Below are 17,028 nucleotides of genomic sequence, written 5' to 3'. Positions count from 1 at the left end.
GGCTCCTTGCTCCTTCCGCTCTTCATTCCATCGTTCCTCTTCCTCCTCCTCCTCCTCCTCCTCCTCCTCCTCCTTCTTTTTAGTCTCTGTGTGGCAGTGAATCCGAAGGAGACAGACGGTGCGTGGGGTTTCCCCCGAGGATGCATACACACACACACCCTCACGTGCACGCTCACACATATGCTCCAGGAAGATGAGGCTCTGTGTCTGACACAAACATTTGTACACACACACACATTTCAGCACACTCACACACATGCACATACACACACACACAGCTGATTTCTGTACTGATAAATTCTGACAGTGTAATTTTCTTTATCGTTAATCTGCACTTTCCAACAAACGTGAGCAGCAAGTGGGGCTGAGAGAACATGAATGGAACACACACACACACACACACACGTACATTTTTAATAATTGAAGTGACTTTTAGCCTGAAACCTTTAGTGTCATTTTTTCCGTCTTTTTTTCGTCTTTTTAAATTAAACCCCATATTTCCCAGCATGCTCGTTGGATTCCATTCTTATCATCAACTTCTCCAGCCTCAGATTTAATCTCTGCTGTTCGTTTGAAGGACTTCCTCTCTCCTGACATGAAAACGCGTCTTCAGTCAAGGTCAGATTAAAACCAAGTCCAGGCTCCACCCACTGGTCCTGACCTACAGCATCCCATAATTCAGTCTGTTGACACTGGTGTGGAGCCACATCAGGAGTGAGAGGGTGAACATCAGCTCTGCCTGTCTACTACAGCGTGAGCTGAGATTCTAATAAGGTTTGGGTTTCCGTGTCACTTCCTCTCAGGCTGTTTCTGATCTTGGACACGTTCACCCTTCACTGATGCTCCTCCTCCTCATCACCCTCACCTGTTAACATTCTGGGGCGTTGAACCTCGATGAACTTTTGAGTCTAACTTTAGCTTCATCCCAAATGATATCGCTGCAGGAACCATGTGACTGTGACTGTGTGTGGTGTTGTTGTAGGTGTGTGTCCTCTTGTCCTACCATAATGACATGATGTAGGCAACCATCTGATTCTGACTGTACTGCACACACACTCACAGGCACAACGTTGTCGTCTCTCTGGGATGAGCAGACAAAGGTCAGTTCTGTTAAATGGATTAGTCTCTGGTCTTTAGATCTTCTCTCTCCCTCCCTCCCTCCCTCTCTCTCTTTTCTTTTCTCGCTCTCTCAAACCAAAGACTGAAAAATTGGAGGGAAAATTAAGAGTTAATTTAAATGGATGGGACTGAAACACCTTTTTATTTCCTGACTGAAAATAATCAAGAGCTTTCTTTCTTTCTCTCTCTCTCTCTTTCTTTCTTTCTCTCTTGTTTTCTTTCTTTCTTTCTTTCTCTCTCTCTTCCAGCTGCAGTTGGTCTCTCGTGGACTGACGTAGGCAGACACGTCCACCTACGTCAGTCCGTGTTACAGATCAGAACAGTTGGATGATTTGAATCTTGTAGAAGTTAAGAGTGAAGGAAGAGACGACAGTAAAACCACAGACAGTGTGTCAGACAGGAAGTGGCTCATCAAAGCTAATGGATGCCTGAGGAAAGCAGGCATTAATGAAGCTTTTTATGGCCCAGACCGGTGTGTGTGTGTGTGTGTGTCCTTCTCAGAGACATGTTTGTCCTTCAGTGCTTTATAATAAGAATCCTTCAATGATTTCCTTTAAATACAAAATGTACATGTTTTGGCTTTAAGTTAAACAATAATTAAAAGAAAACAGCAGGAAATAATGGTGAGGACGTAATGATGGGGCGTGGCCCACAGAAGACACTCAGCTACTGCAACAGATTCATTTAGTCCAGGGAGCTTTTTCTTTCGTGATAATGCAGTTTAGGTGTTGGGTTTTAGCTTCAGCTGCGTCTTTTCATTCCAAAAATGTCTTCTAACATGATGACCAACATTAGAACTCCCCCGCTCGTTCCACGTTCAACTTGTAAGTCCGATTCAGGTCTATTCAGTTGAAAATGTAAAAGTGAAAATATGAATTTTTTTAACCACAAAAATGGACATAGCTAAGTATTTTAAGGCAAATGAGTGTATTTTTAGTCATTTTTGCGAAACTTTTATTTTTGGAGATTTGTTCTTGAACTTACTGACTTGATCCCAACTCTACCTAAACCAATAATTAAACTCAACATACTATACTATGCTGAAAAAGTCTTCAGAAATAAAATAAATACAAATGCACTAATGAAATAAGTAGCTATGACTTTTTTTTAAGGTTAGAATTCAGAAAAAATATGCACTTGTATTTATCTGGGGTTTTTTTTTTCTTAACGTGAACCTGCCTTTTGTGTTTAAGAGTAAAAGTTTTAAGTTAATAGTCTATTCAGTCTCGGCCTCGAAGCTGAGCGAGAATGAAAACAATTATCTAAACATTCCTCAACAGTTCTCATGCTGATGTCACTGGCTGACATATTTATATTTTTTCAGAAATTACGGGCTATGACATTGCGCAGATGCATGTGACGCAAAACTGTGCCAGAGCCGACAGACTCCAGTGTGTAATTAATATCAGTGCAAAATGATTAGGTCAAAACTGATTTAATATTAAGCAAATAGATCGCTAGTCTGTATGTTTATTATAATGAATTCAGGTGGACAAGGCTACCAAAAACTGAGAGACTGAGAGACAACGCTATTATTTTCTGGATCAGTATAATCTTGTTTTGTAAAGTCAAACCTGAGGGGGTGTCAGGGAAAATAATATTTTCCCTAAAAAAAAAAAATCTTTGTCTGTATGAATGAAAAAGATGAATAATAAATCTGTTTTCTCACAGTAATAACACACGTACTCTCTCTCTCTCTCTCTCACACACACACACACACACTGACTCGTTTCCTCCTTGAAGACATTTATGATGCATTAAATCACATAAGAGTCTGAGTAAGAAGGTCAAATCCAAGGATGAACCGGAGAACACGCACAAACGCACGCGCACACACAGGCTCGCTCTGATTCATCGTCTCGTTTTTTCAAATTTGACCCTGGAACCCATCCGAATAATTCTACTGCCATCTACTGGCTAATGAGTCATGAGTGAAGCGAACGTGTTTGCTGGTTCACCAACGTACAGTCTACATGGTCGATCCTGATGTGGTTTGTAGTGAGCACAATTCTAATGCTAGTTTGCTGTTTAAAAAGGCAGGGTTTTTTGTTTTTGTTTGTTTTTTTTTGGTTTTTGTTTTCTACCAAAATGTTGTTAATTGTCTATAATATTGATTTTAAATGAATGTATGAACCTTTGTAGTGAGGCTTTGTCTTTAGACAAAGTTAAACTTGGATTTCTTTTTTTAAACTCGACAATACAGTTAACACTAGTTATTTTTTTTGTTGTTGTTTTTTTGTATTACAGGTTCTGATCCTCCAATCTGAGCTGACCTGAGAACCTCTCAACAAATCCTGAATTTGGATCCAGACTGAAGAAGAAGCGCTGAGAAGAATCCAAGAAGTACCTGAAGAGGAGCAGTGGAGACCTGAAGAGGAGCTGAGAAACATCTGTAGAAACATCAGGAGCAGTGATGGAGAAAAAACGGATCCTGTTCTTCCAGAAGGTTTTCCTGGTAACGTCGTGATGTCCAGAGATGGAGGGTACCCTGCAGCCGCATCATCAATGATGATGATCTCCAGAGACATTTTATCTCTGAGTACTTCAGAGGACTACAGCTTTTGAAGTTCTGCTCTGTTTTTCCATTCTCCGAAATGTGTCGCTCTGTGAAAGTGTTTCACTTGGTCCTTCTGCCCTCTGCTGGTGAAGGAAGTGAATAAACCCCCTCAGTCCTGCCTTAATCAGTCACAGTTTGGGCCCAGGATGAGGGGATCATCACGGTCTCTCCTCGGTGGCTTCAGCACCACCACATCTACTATGGAGATCGGAGGACAGATGTCATGGTTGAGCAAAGACCCTCTGGAGCTGAACAAGACTCTAGGAGGAGGAGGTGGAGCAGCAGCAGCAGCAGCAGCAGCCATGGATTCAGGAGTGGAGAACTTCACCCAGGAGTCCCTCACTAGGACAGTGATCAGGGAGAAGAACTGGCCAGCTCTCCTGATCCTCATCATCATCGCTCTGACAGTGGGCGGGAACATCCTGGTGATTCTGGCCGTGTCCCTGGAAAAGAAGCTCCAGAATGCAACCAACTTCTTTTTGAGGTCATTGGCTGTAGCCGACATGTTGGTGGGAATCCTGGTCATGCCTGTCTCCCTCCTGAACATCCTTTATGGTGAGAGCTGAAGAACTGAGCACCTTCAAACATTAGAGCTGCTGATGGTGACGATGGTGATGATGATGGGGGTGATGATGATGATGGGGGTGATGATGATGATGGGGGTGATGATGATGATGGGGGTGATGATGATGATGGGGGTGATGATGATGATGGGGGTGATGATGATGATGGGGATGATGATGATGGTGAGGAGGAGAGTGATGTGATGATGATGATGATTATGATGATGGTGATGGTGATGACGATGACGATGATGGTGGTGATGGTGATGTTGATGATGATGATGATGACGATGATGATGGGGATGGTGATGATGACGATGATGATGATGATGTTGGTGATGATGATGATGTTGGTGATGATGATGATGGTGACGATGATGATGATGATGGCGATGATGATGGTGATGGTGATGTTGATGATGACGATGGTGATGGTGATGGGGATGGTGATGATGACGATGATGATGGGGATGGTGATGGTGATGACGATGACGATGATGGTGGTGATGGTGATGTTGATGATGACGATGGTGATGGTGATGGTGGTGATGATGATGGTGATGTGATGATGATGATGATTATGGTGATGATGGTGATGATGGTGATGGGGATGATGATGATGGTGACGATGGTGATGGTGATGGAGATGGTGATGATGGTGATGATGGTGATGATGATGAGGGTGATGATGGTGATGGTGATGGTGGTGATGATGATGGTGATGTGATGATGATGATGATTATGGTGATGATGGTGATGATGATGATGGTGAGGAGGAGAGTGATGTGATGATGATGATGATGACGATGATGATGGTGGTGGTGTTGATGATGATGATGATGATGTCCTCTTCTCTGTTCCAGACTATGTCTGGCCTTTGCCCAGTGCTCTGTGTCCCATCTGGATCTACCTGGACGTCCTGTTCTCCACCGCCTCCATCATGCACCTGTGTGCCATCTCTTTGGACCGATACGTGGCCATCAGGAACCCAATAGAGCACAGTCGCTTCAACTCCAGAACCAAAGCCATGATAAAGATAGCAGCAGTATGGACCATCTCTATAGGTGAGATGTTTAAATGCTTCTTGGCTCTCCATGACAACACCAGCAGGTTTCTTCTTTAGCTCAGATGTGACCCAGAAAATCCTAATTCCACAAGAAGTTGTTTGTTCAGTCCTGAATTACAACAGATGATCAGTTGTGTAAAAGTGTCAATAAAAATGTAGAGCAAACTAACTGGAGCGCGTGTTTTTCTCTGGAGGTGTCTCCATGCCCATCCCTGTCATCGGTCTCCACAATCAGGACAAAGTCTTTGTCAACGGCAGCTGTGTCCTCAACGAGGAGCGCTTCATGCTGATTGGCTCCTTCGTGGCTTTCTTCATCCCACTGGTCATCATGGTGGTGACCTACTGCCTTACCATACAGGTCCAGGAGAAGTTCCCCTCCTCCTCCTCCTCTTCCTCTTCCTCCTCCTCGACCACCTTCATCTATAATCTCCAAGGTCTGCTTCTTCACTTACTGCTGTTGTTATTCTCTGAAGGTCCTCCAGAGGCAGGCCACCGTCTTCCTGTGCGAGAACAAGACTTCCCAGCAACCTTTAGAAACACCAGCGCCCACGAACAAACTGCAGCCTCCAGCACGGACCTTCGACACGCTCACTCTGCCAAACTCACAGGGTAAAGTCTGCAGTCTCTTTGAACTATCCATGTAGAAACGTCAGATCTGCCTGGAGAAGGGAAAGCGGGGTGGCATGCAGTTTAAAAAAAAAGCTGATCTGGCAGAAAGAATTAGATATTGTTCAAAGACATTTCAGAAAATATCGTTACTTTGAAGCACTCTGAAAATGTTTAAAATGTTAAAAAATGGTTTGAAAATGTGTGGAATCAAAGTCATTTCACTGGAATTAAAATCCAAAACATATTCACTTGTTATATGTTTGATGCTAAATGTTAGCATATAACACTAGCTGACAGCTAACCATTAACTCCTTCAAAGGTGTTTTTATTTTCTTGATGTATCCTTTGTTCCTCCCCCAGATCCAAAGCCTTTTCCTCCTCAGAGCAGAAGAAACACCCTGAGTTTTATTAAAGGGGCCGAGCCCAGTGTCCTGCTAAGCCCCTCCCCCTCCGATAGTATCAGCATCATTCCCAGCTCGGAGGCAGCTTCTCAGCTCAGCTCACCTGTCACAGGATCGAGCCGAGGAGATTCTTCTGGGCACGGACGACGAGGGATGATGCAGGCCATCAAGAACGAAAGGCGGGCCTCCAAGGTAAGTCTGGGGAAAGGGGCGGAGTCTGGATGATGTCACAGCGTAAAGAAGAGGTTTGGTGTTTGGACTGGTGCACATGTTCCAAGAAGGGCGGAGACACAAACTGCTGCTCTTTCTTTCTCTTCCTCCAGGTTCTGGGAATCGTTTTCTTCCTCTTCCTCATCATGTGGTGTCCCTTCTTCATCACCAACGTCACCTTCGTCTTGTGTCGTAGCTCCTGTGACGAGTCCCTCCTCAATGACCTTCTCAACGTTTTCGTGTGGGTTGGTTACATCTCCTCTGGAGTCAACCCTCTGGTCTACACCCTCTTCAATAAGACCTACAGGAACGCCTTCTCCAGCTACATCAGATGTCAGTACAGGATCGGAGCCAACGTGGGTCAGGCCTGTAGAACCCTCCTGGTTCCCCCACCATGTCCTTCACATGCTATGACTCCTCTGCTGACAGAAGCTGGGCCAAACAGAAAAGGAGGCGTGGACAGAAACAGCAACTGTCCTAATGGCAGCCAGGAGGGCAACGGGCGTTTGACCGTAGACCCTGAGGAGACCACAGACGATGAGACCCAGACTGGAGTCGTGTCTCTGAGTTTCTCCGAGTGTCAAAACATTGGGACTCTGTCAGAGACGGAGATGGAGACGGAGGTTGAGCAGGACGTGTCCCTCAGCAGCTACAGAGAAGACACCAGCAGTGTGTGATGTCGGAGCTGCCGCCAGGCCTGGAACCATCTGCAAAACTGGATTTTGGTTCAGTACAAGTTCTCATATCTGGAAAAAGCTGGAACTTTTACAACTTAAGAGGAAAACTATTTTTTGTTGTTGTTTTTATAGAACAGATATAAGCAGAGTTTCTGAGGTGGAACCTGCTCTTCCATCGCTGAGTGTGGATTCCCAGAGACTCAGGTCAGATCCATTAGTGTGGACCTGATGACATCACAGAGGAGGAGTGGCCTTTGTGGAACCTTCAAACCAAACCACTCGTACAACAGTCAGAAGAAAAACATTTAGACAACGCTTCCCTGTGCTTCCTGAGGGAGAAGGTCGAAGGTCGAAGGTCTCACGTGAGGATCTGTGGTCACTGCAGAACTCGGTGTCACTTGGTGGTCGCATGAAATGAAACACTTTTCCTCTTTTAGTCTGTTCAAAATCAAGAATGTTTTTTTTTTAATTTGTAAACTTTTTAAAATGTTCTTTTTTAAAGAAGTAACAAAAATAACTGACAAAAAAAAATATTTTTGTCATCATCACACCCAAAACGTTACAACTTGTCAGTCGTGTTCAATTAAATATGGCTTCACTTTGGGAAAGCAAAAAGAAAAGTCACCCTTTCATATTAAGAGCAGAACTGTTTTAGAAAAAATAGTAAAACTCGCCGTAGCCACAGATGAAATCATTATGCAAAAAGAGGATGTTATAGAAATCAATGTAATTTCCATTTTTAAAGTTTCTCTATTTTATTTAATAGAAATAGTTTGTATATAGGGCAGGGTCGAAAATATATTTGTTCAAAGGCTGCTTCATCAAAGTGGCTGTGGAACTGGGTTCTTGAATGTAAGAAAATGTCTTCCATTATTTTATGCTTTAAATCTGGATTTGTATTAAATGTTTGGACTGTCTTTTTTACTTTTTTTTTTTTAACAGAAATCTCCAGCCGTTAGGACTTTTCTTCTCAGTGATGTCAAACCTAAAAGCTAAACCTTTCAAATCCAAAGAGGGAAAGTAGAACAAATAAATAAAAAAAAACAAATATCTATGTTTCAGTAAATAAAGAAATAAATACATTCTGATTGTCTGTTGTATTTTTGTGACATAAAGTGATTTAAGCTGTTGGCTAGCTCACACTCCAAATATGTTCAGATTCCAAACATCTAACCACAGGTAGCTGACACACAGCGACAGAAGTTTTTTTTTAATCAGCACATCTGTCCATGTCCTTTCATCAAAGTATCTGAGTCAGAGGAAGAGGAGACGTGGTCTCTGCTGCAGCTGCATCTCCATGAGGAGGTTTAAAGCCTTGGTTTTTGCTCCACTGACTCTTCAGGTATGAGATAACAGCATGTAATCTTCACAAACACAAACCAATCAAATGGTCCAATAAACAAAGATCTTACACATTTGATCAAAGGACAGGGAACTCATTTCATACAGAATTTACACATTTGATCAGGACAGGACAAGGACAGGGAACTCATTTCATACAGAAGGATCAGCAGCACATAGAACGTTCAACTTGCAGAACAGTCAGTCCTAAAAAAAAGTGGAATCCATACATATATATGTACGGTATATATGTCTGTTTCTGCAGTGGGAAGAAAACATAATAAATCTAAAAATTGAATTGAATGATGAGAAACAAATATTTCCAGCACTGAATTCCTGAATTTAGCTCGTAGTCTGTATATTCTGAATATATATGACGTCATTCAAGTTAACGCCGCGTTTTTGTATTCACGTCATTTGCTGTCTAAACTCAAGATGGCGCTCTGTTCTCAGGTACCCTCTTGTGCAGTGGGTGTGGTTTCGGCAAATATCGGTAAAATTCGGAATAACTCGTAAGCGCGCGCGCAGGCATGCCACTGTGCTGCATCTCCAGTTTTTTTATTTTGTAATGGCTGTGCAAAGTGTTGGAGAAAAAGCGGAAATAGAAACTAAAGTTTTTCACATTAAAAGGTGTAGCGGATGATGTTTGTAAGTTAACCACATATATTTGTGTACGATCATGAACTTTAACATTATCATTTATCACATTGTTATTTGTATCGTTTAATGTCTATCAAATATAACGGACGACAAATAAAATCGATACAAATAAACAAGTTATTAAATTGGCTGAAACTTGTCTAAATTCATGACACACCGTACATTTGTATTTAAACACAAAACAAACTGCTTTCTAATTAAGACGTGTGTTTAAATATTAAAAAAAATAGAAATTGGTGATTTTCAAATAAAAAAGGTATTGTGTTAAAAGTGAATCATGGTTATTTTATTTTTCTCTGTCTGCAGTCGTTTTAATTGTGACTTTTATTTTGAAGAGTAAAGCGGAAACGTTGTTTCTACATGGTTTGTCTCTCAATCTCTTCAGAGCCAGAAACGACGCGAATCCAGTTCAGACCAGTGACCATATGTAAAATTACAGAATACGGATCCTAGGTTAGAGAGACCAGAATCAAGACCAGAACCGGGACCGGTACTGGGACCAGATCAAGCTGCTCTTTCAACCTTTTACACCAGAATCTGTTTTTTTTTTTCCTCCTGTTTCATCCTTCTCCATCCCTGTCTCTCCTCTCCTCCTCTTCTCCTCCTTCTCCTCCTCCTCTTATCCCTCTCTCTTCCTCATGAAGAAATAACATACATCACTGCAGAAACTGAGCACAAAGGGAAAAGGCAGCAGAGGAATTAAAGAAATCAGGTGAGTGCGCTTCAAACGTGAACAGGTAACAGCATGTGCGCGCACACGCGTTTGCGTGTTCCCTTATGGCGCTGTGTCGTGAATGCGCACAAAAATAACGTTGCGGCTGTGTGTATTTGTTTAAATAGAGGTGCGTGCGTGTCCTGCCGGTGGACACGCAGCTACACACGCGCACAGCCGCGTTCACTCACTCCTCCTCACCCTCGATCACACGAACAGGTGAAACATGAGGAAAATGTGTGAACATCTGTCACGTGGTTGAGTTTTAATGAGAGAGAAAAAAAGAACACAAATATTTTCCAGTTAAAAATATGAGTGTGGTTTATATCCATGGCTTCGGTCACGTGGGTTCCGAATGAATTAATGAAGTCCGTTTCGTCATCAAGTGAACACCTTGGTTTTAGAGTCATGTGGTGTTTCAGGGAGATGTAAGAACGTGGTTGTGAGAGTCGTGATCTAACTCTCCAGACTGAACAGTGACGTCGACACTAAGTTCTTTGATTCTGCACTGATTGTCTTTTTCCAGTCTCCCTTCTTCTGGTAAAATAAACTCACTCTATGAAGATTTTCTAAAGAGACTCAGTAAACCATTATTAATACACCTCTGTGTGAGAGAGAAGAAGAGAGAATGAAGCGTTTATCTGACTCAGCCGTTTCTGTTGCCATGGTGACCAGTGAAGGGGCTGTTGTGCTGATTTTTGCTTTGATTTTTTAAGATTTTTGCAGTTCAAATCTCACTCCTTGACTTTCAGCTGCTCCATCTGTGTCCACGGTTGGTTTGTCTCTCTTTTTATCTCAACAGTTGTTTTGGTTTGGTTTTGGTTTGTGTGAACAATATTGACGAATTCCTGTGGCGTCCATGCTGTTCACAAGGGTCAAAGGTCGTCAGGAGGGGGCGTCAGAGATTTAGAAGTGGGTTAAAAACGTGGTGAATAAAGGAGTCACCAGAGAAACTGTGTGTGTGTGTGTGTGTGTGTGAGAGAGAGAGAGACAGGTCACATAGTTCTGCTGGTTGACTTGTCAAAATTGTGCAGACACTGACAAAACTGATTGTTGGACAGAGGGTCAAACAGTGTCACTGAGTGTGTACACACTCTCACACACAAAGAGAGGGAGAGGGGACACACACACACACCAGTTCCAGTCACATCACTAGAGCCTCACAAAATGGAAGAAGAGGAGCAGGATGGAACATAGGGAGGGTGAGGAGGGTGAGGAGGAGGGGGACCTGAATGTTGGGAAAGGGTTGGAGGAGTAGCTCCTAGAAGAAGGTGGAGAGAACCTTCTCCTCCACCTTCTCCTTCTCCTCACCTAACTACTCGTCTAACTATCTAACTCGTCAAGTTAGGAGTCTTATATTCGAGGTTACACTTACATTTAGGTCGAAGTCACTCATTTTCCATACACGAACCACAGGTTCTAACCACATTGCAGGACTATATTAACCTGTGGAGTGACTAGGCCAAGGTCTGACTTCAACAGGGTTTTTTTTCCTGAAATAATAGTTGTATTTTTATGGATAAAAGTGAAGACAAAGTATACCTCATTTACAGTGTCCAGGAGAGGACACATCCTTCAGCAGAAGACGTGTACCCGTCTGGTTTGGACAACATAGAAACAGTTGATCTAATAAAAGAGTAGAGACACAACACTATTTATTTTTAGTGCCAATTCTCAAACTTTCACAAATGAAAGGAATGATCAAAAACTCTTACCTGAGCCTCGGTGAATAAACTGACATCTGGTCTGATGGTCTGATGGTCACCAACTCCATTCTTTGACTTTTCGTCTGCATCAGCCACTTCGTTCCTCCTCGCTGTGTTCACTTCGGTTTTTCGACAGAAATATTTCCACTATTTCAGCTTGGCACGGCCATTGTGCTTCTTGTTCTTGATGTGTTGTTCCCAGCCATATATCCATGGAAACAACCCAGGCTCCTCAGGCACGGAGTCTTCTCAAGAAGGGCTTGAACCACTGCAGTTACACAGTTACACCTGTAGGGTGACAGTTGTAAGTTGTAAGTTGACAGTTTGTGTACCGCGACCGCACATTTAGGATCTATCAAACATGATTTAGGTTTGGGTTAGGAGTAAGGCTGTTTTCCTGACCTGGACATAAAGACAGTGGTGTCCCAACGATGACCAGAGAGTTGTTGATGTCCCTGTCTCTCCTGCAGGTCATCATGCCGTTAGTGAAGAGGAACATCGAGCCCAGGCACTTGTGTCGTGGAGCTCTCCCTGACGGTGTGAGTAGTGAACTGGAGTGTGTGACCAACAGCACCCTGGCTGCTGTCATCAAACAGCTGGGAGGACTCAGTGAGTTGACCTTTGACCTTTAATGACCTGTCCTGTTTGTCCGGTGGTGAGCAGTGACCGCAGAGAGACGGTCCTGTCTCATTCTTCATCCTCACTCCTGACCTTTTATCTGAAAAGATGAGATTCACCTGAATTCCTCACTTTCTGCTCCTGTCTCCCCCCCGACCCCTGACCCCTGTGCCCAGGTCGCCATGCTGAGGACATATTTGGAGAACTGTTTAATGAAGCCAACAGTTTCTACCTGAGGATGAGCAGTCTACAGGAGAGAGTGGATCATCTGGCAGTGAAGGTCACACAGCTGGACTCCACTGTGGAGGAAGGTGTGTGTCTGTGTGTGTGTGCTGTTTCTGCTCAACAAAAACTTCTGCAGGTGAAAAAATCCAAAGCCAATCAGAGCCCAGTGTTCTGTCAAGGATCCGCCCCAGAGTCCTGTGACATCATCGCTCCTTTCCCCTATCTTCCTGTGTTCTCAACTTGTTTTCTCACAATTTAAACCTGATAAAAATGTACCACTCAAAACCACTGTACTTCTTCACTGCCTGATGGTTGCGTATATTTGTGTGTTTATTTACTTTTAGTCTGTAGAAAGGTCACAGCCTCACTGATCTTCTCTCCCTGTTTTGTCCTCAGTGTCTCTGCAGGACATCAACATGAGGAAGGCCTTTAAGAGCAGCACCATCCAGGACCAGCAGGTGGTGTCCCGCACATCTGTCCCTAACCCGGTGGTTGAGATGTACCATCGATGTGACAAACCTCCCCCTCTGAACATCCTCAGTCCATACAGGTGGGTGGTGTTGGTACAGGATCTGATGTGGATCCACTGTGATCAACTGTGATCGATCGTCTTTGACACCAAACTGTTCAAACTCCTCTGTTTCTGTGCAGAGATGACAAAAAGGACGCTCTCAAGTTTTACACCGATCCTTCCTATTTCTTTAACCTGTGGAAAGAAAAGATGCTTCAGGCCACGGAGGACAAACGGAAGGAGAAGAGACGACAGAAGGTGTGTGTGTGTGTGTGTGTGTGTGTGTGTGTGTGTTTTCTCCTAATACTAATCAAATCATCATCTGTTACTGTTTCTTTTTGCTGTTTTGTTAATTATGTCTTTGTTGTTTCGGTTCCAGGAGCAGCAGAAGCAGGTTGAAGATCCAGGCAGAGAAGTGAAGAAGGTGTGACAGACGGACACACACACACACACACACACACACACACACACACGCCTGACCTTTCAAAAGTGATTAGTCTGATCTCACTGACAATAAAACAACGTCAGAAAAGATCAAATGAAGGACAAGAGCTCCGTGTTTTGACGCCAAACTGTTTTTTCTGTGTGTGTCATTAAAGGTTCGTAAGGCACGTAACAGACGTCAGGAGTGGAACGTTCTGGCCTACGACAAAGAATTCAGACCAGACGCGCGACTTACTCCCTCACCATATCATGGGATGTCCTCAGAGGGATCACTGTCACCTGACAACAGGTACACAGACACAGAGGTTAAAGTTCAAATCTAGCCCTGTGAATTCTTGGTGTCCACCCCAATGAATATCAAAGTATTTGAATGACATCTTTGTAACATGGTGACCTTTGTCCCCACAGGTCAATGGCCTCTGACTCATACCCCACCAGCCCCAACCACCCCTCCACCACCCAGGCCCCGAGCTCTGCCCATCCCACAGACCACCACCTCGGCTCTGCCCAGACTCAGTCTCTGGACCGGGTTCTGAGACCCACCAATCAGACCGCAGGAGCTGTGGCGGGAGGGTCAGGCAGACACGTGGCCTCTCTGGGCCGCACTCCGTCTGGGCCCCATGTGGGTGGAGATGCTGTTGTTAATGGGCCCAGGCAGCAGTCTGTGAAGGATTACCGGGCCGGACATGGGTAACTTCAAGTCAAGTGGTAAAGTCGTGTGTCATTGATGATGATGTCATTAGATTAACTCCGCCTCTTTTCTTCTTCTATGCCCAGGGCTCCACCCACCACCATTCCAGAGTACTATATCCCTCCTGCTCCACCTCCTCCTCCCCCATCCATCCCCTCTGCGCAGACGGCCTTCGACTCGGCCTCGTCACCACCCACAGTCCAGCCCACTTCTTCTGCACTCTCTCGTCCGTACTCCCCCTCTCCTCCTCCTCCACCCGCCAACTATGTCCCCTCCCCATCCCATCCACCATCAGGGGCTCCTCCTGCTGCTCCTCCTCCACCTCCACCTGGAGCTCCTGTTGGTCACCAGCTCCACCAGTCACCGGCCCACACCGGAGCTCAGTCCAGTCTGGACTCTGGACCCACCTCCAGGAAAACCACCATGTTGGGCATGATCCCGATGAGCGACGCCCGCTCGGACCTCCTGGCTGCTATACGCAGAGGTTTGAATCATCTGTGGATGTTTCCTGATTTCCATTTCCTGTTTTCTGTTGCCTGTTTATTGTCAACAGCAAAAACTTGAGAAAATGTGACCTGCTCCCTTAAAGTCTCTCTCCTCTTCTTCTTTCACTACCTTTCCCTTCTCCTCTATTTTTCTCTCTCCTCTTTCTCCTCCCCACAGGGATCCAGCTGAGGAAGGTCCAGGAGCAGAGGGAGCAAGAGGCCAAGCGAGAACCAGTGGGTAACGATGTGGCGACCATCTTGTCTCGTCGTATCGCAGTAGAGTACAGCGAGTCTGACGATGACTCTGAGCTGGACGAGAACGAGTGGTCAGACTGAACCTGACCAGAACCTGGTTCTGATGATGGTGAGAGAAGAAGAGTTCTCAAAGAGGAATCAGCAGAAGCTTCTGCCACCACAAATCAAACCAACACATATATTCCAGGTTCCTCCAGAATTAGATCTCATTGGTTGTTGTCGTGTAGAAGGACATGGTTTTGTTGACAACACAAACTGAGTATTTTTCTGCTAAAAAATATTTACAAGTGTTGGATAATCAGGAGTAAATCCAACACGTCAGCTTCACCCAGTACATTTCACCTGCATAGAGAACAACAGAGACAGATCAGGCTGTCATTACCCAGAATCCTTCACTGTCAGAACCTGACTCTTCTATCAGTGTCTCTGGTGCTGATGTTCACACAGTGACAACAGAATTCAGAAATCAGTCGAACTTGCCTCTCAAGTAATCACCACCCCGAGTAGACCCCTCCCCTTTAATGACCTTTGACCTTCTGTGATCTGTGCAGGGCCACACCTTTACATGCCCTGGAGACTGTGAAGACGTTTGAACTGTGGCACATATATTTTACATTACAAAAATCCCACATCACACCACCAAACACAAATGTCACAAAAGTGTATGTAACGAAATATAAATGAAATATAATGATCTTCTAGTTGCAGTTTACTCACTATTTACTTACTCTGTGTGAATACTGGACCTGTTTAGTTGAACATAACACTGATGCATTGCAGGAATCGATGAAAGACACACTAAGAGCACCATCTCAGAGTCTCTCTAGTTTTAATTTTGTGACCATCTGCTGCCACCTACTGGTAGAGCATTGTTCTGCCTGTTACTGGGGTGTAAATGAATGAAGACCATTCACCTGGTGATTCCTCATGGCAGTATCTTAATCAATGGAAACAATGAAAAATACGTAATTAACAATAAAAAGATAACAGCATTGGCGGCAAGTCGTTATGACTGAGATTGGTATGAGATTTATTAGTGAGTGACAATGACGTTCTAATGAGCGTCATAATGTTTGTTGACATAGGTCAGTATGTCCCTAAATTATCACAAAATGCAACATTGTAATTACCCATCATGCATCAGCGTGTTTTGTGTAAGAGTCAGATAATGGTACATTTCAAATGGAGTTTTCTGTCACAAACAAACAAAAACCATTTTCCTCCAGGGTCAAAGGTCATGCTTGGATTAATCAAACACAAAAAGAAACGATTAAAGCTGTTTTTTCTGTGATTAACAAAAGTATAACAATATTTTATTGCTGTGATTATTTCATCCGTGAAATAACCCTTCACATGGGCAATTAATTTTGACTCAACCAAGTGGAACCAAGACTTACTGTATGTGAGTTAACATTGGTTCTTGTTTGCACTTATTGTTGTTATGAATTGTTCTAATTCCCTTTTTTTTTACAGTGATATGGTAATAGTTTACATTATTGTTTTGTAAAAATGTTTGAATCCTCAGCTGCAGCTTTCAGTGTTTTTGTTACTGATTACATAAATATACTAGATGAATCAGAAAAGGTTAAAACTGTGCTATTGTCTGCATCCATCAAACTTACTTTAATGATGTAAATAATATATGAGGGAAAGCACACGCTGTAAAACGTAAAGCGTCAGAAACTAAATTCGAACAATACATTTTTTAGCTCAAGTGAAGCAAAAACGGACTTTAAAAAAACTGTGCTTTTAAAATAATATATTTGTACGATAATTTATGGTTTGTCCTAGAAGCGGTGGGTCAGGGTAACAAATGTGAAATCGTATGGCGGTGTGTGGAAAAGCCGGTATAATTTAAAAAATAAAACACTGGCAGTAGGTGGAACAATTGCTGTTTATTTTACCTGAAAAAAACTGTAAACAGTTTGCATGTGATGAAAATAAATAAACTCTAAACGTAAGTGTTTGTTTCATTTTTTTGAATAATTTGGATTTTTTTTAAATCATTAAATAATAACAACGCACAGTCTCTTATTTTGAAGTTCCAAATGACGTAACTTCCTACTGTGTTTGCGTCACCAACGTAAAATGTTTGTGTTTCAGTTGTTTTCTTAACATATTTTCTGTATTTGTTTGAGTTTTTCTGGCTTATATCGTCTTCCAGCTACATGACGTAAG

General features: G+C 43.3%; 2 protein-coding genes across 2 annotated transcripts in view; both read left to right on the top strand.

Annotated features, from left to right (window-relative positions):
- Positions 1–8,262, top strand: part of htr2cl1 (5-hydroxytryptamine (serotonin) receptor 2C, G protein-coupled-like 1) — a 26,104-nt gene extending 17,842 nt beyond the window's left edge. The window contains exons 2-7 of the mRNA XM_008320925.3: positions 3,367–4,231; positions 5,103–5,303; positions 5,500–5,663; positions 5,779–5,914; positions 6,275–6,507; positions 6,639–8,262. Coding sequence (XP_008319147.1) covers positions 3,823–4,231; positions 5,103–5,303; positions 5,500–5,663; positions 5,779–5,914; positions 6,275–6,507; positions 6,639–7,202 — 1,707 coding nt within the window. The 5' untranslated portion in view covers positions 3,367–3,822 and the 3' untranslated portion in view covers positions 7,203–8,262. The remainder of the gene's footprint in view (positions 1–3,366; positions 4,232–5,102; positions 5,304–5,499; positions 5,664–5,778; positions 5,915–6,274; positions 6,508–6,638) is intronic.
- Positions 8,263–9,427: 1,165 nt separating this feature from the next.
- On the top strand, positions 9,428–15,797 carry LOC103386395 (wiskott-Aldrich syndrome protein family member 3). The gene is made up of 10 exons (XM_008320641.3): positions 9,428–9,915; positions 12,092–12,230; positions 12,416–12,550; positions 12,861–13,014; positions 13,116–13,233; positions 13,355–13,399; positions 13,575–13,708; positions 13,828–14,109; positions 14,197–14,594; positions 14,774–15,797. The coding sequence occupies exons 2-10, from the start codon at positions 12,098–12,100 to the stop codon at positions 14,929–14,931; spliced, it is 1,557 nt and encodes a 518-aa protein (XP_008318863.1). The 5' UTR covers positions 9,428–9,915; positions 12,092–12,097; the 3' UTR covers positions 14,932–15,797.
- Positions 15,798–17,028: the final 1,231 nt, after the last annotated feature.

Source organism: Cynoglossus semilaevis, chromosome 1 (assembly GCF_000523025.1).
Source record: "Cynoglossus semilaevis isolate Cse_v1.0 chromosome 1, Cse_v1.0, whole genome shotgun sequence".
In the NCBI taxonomy this organism is placed as follows: domain Eukaryota; kingdom Metazoa; phylum Chordata; class Actinopteri; order Pleuronectiformes; family Cynoglossidae; genus Cynoglossus; species Cynoglossus semilaevis.
Note: the sequence above shows the minus strand (reverse complement) of the source record. Positions and strands in the feature narration are given on the sequence as shown.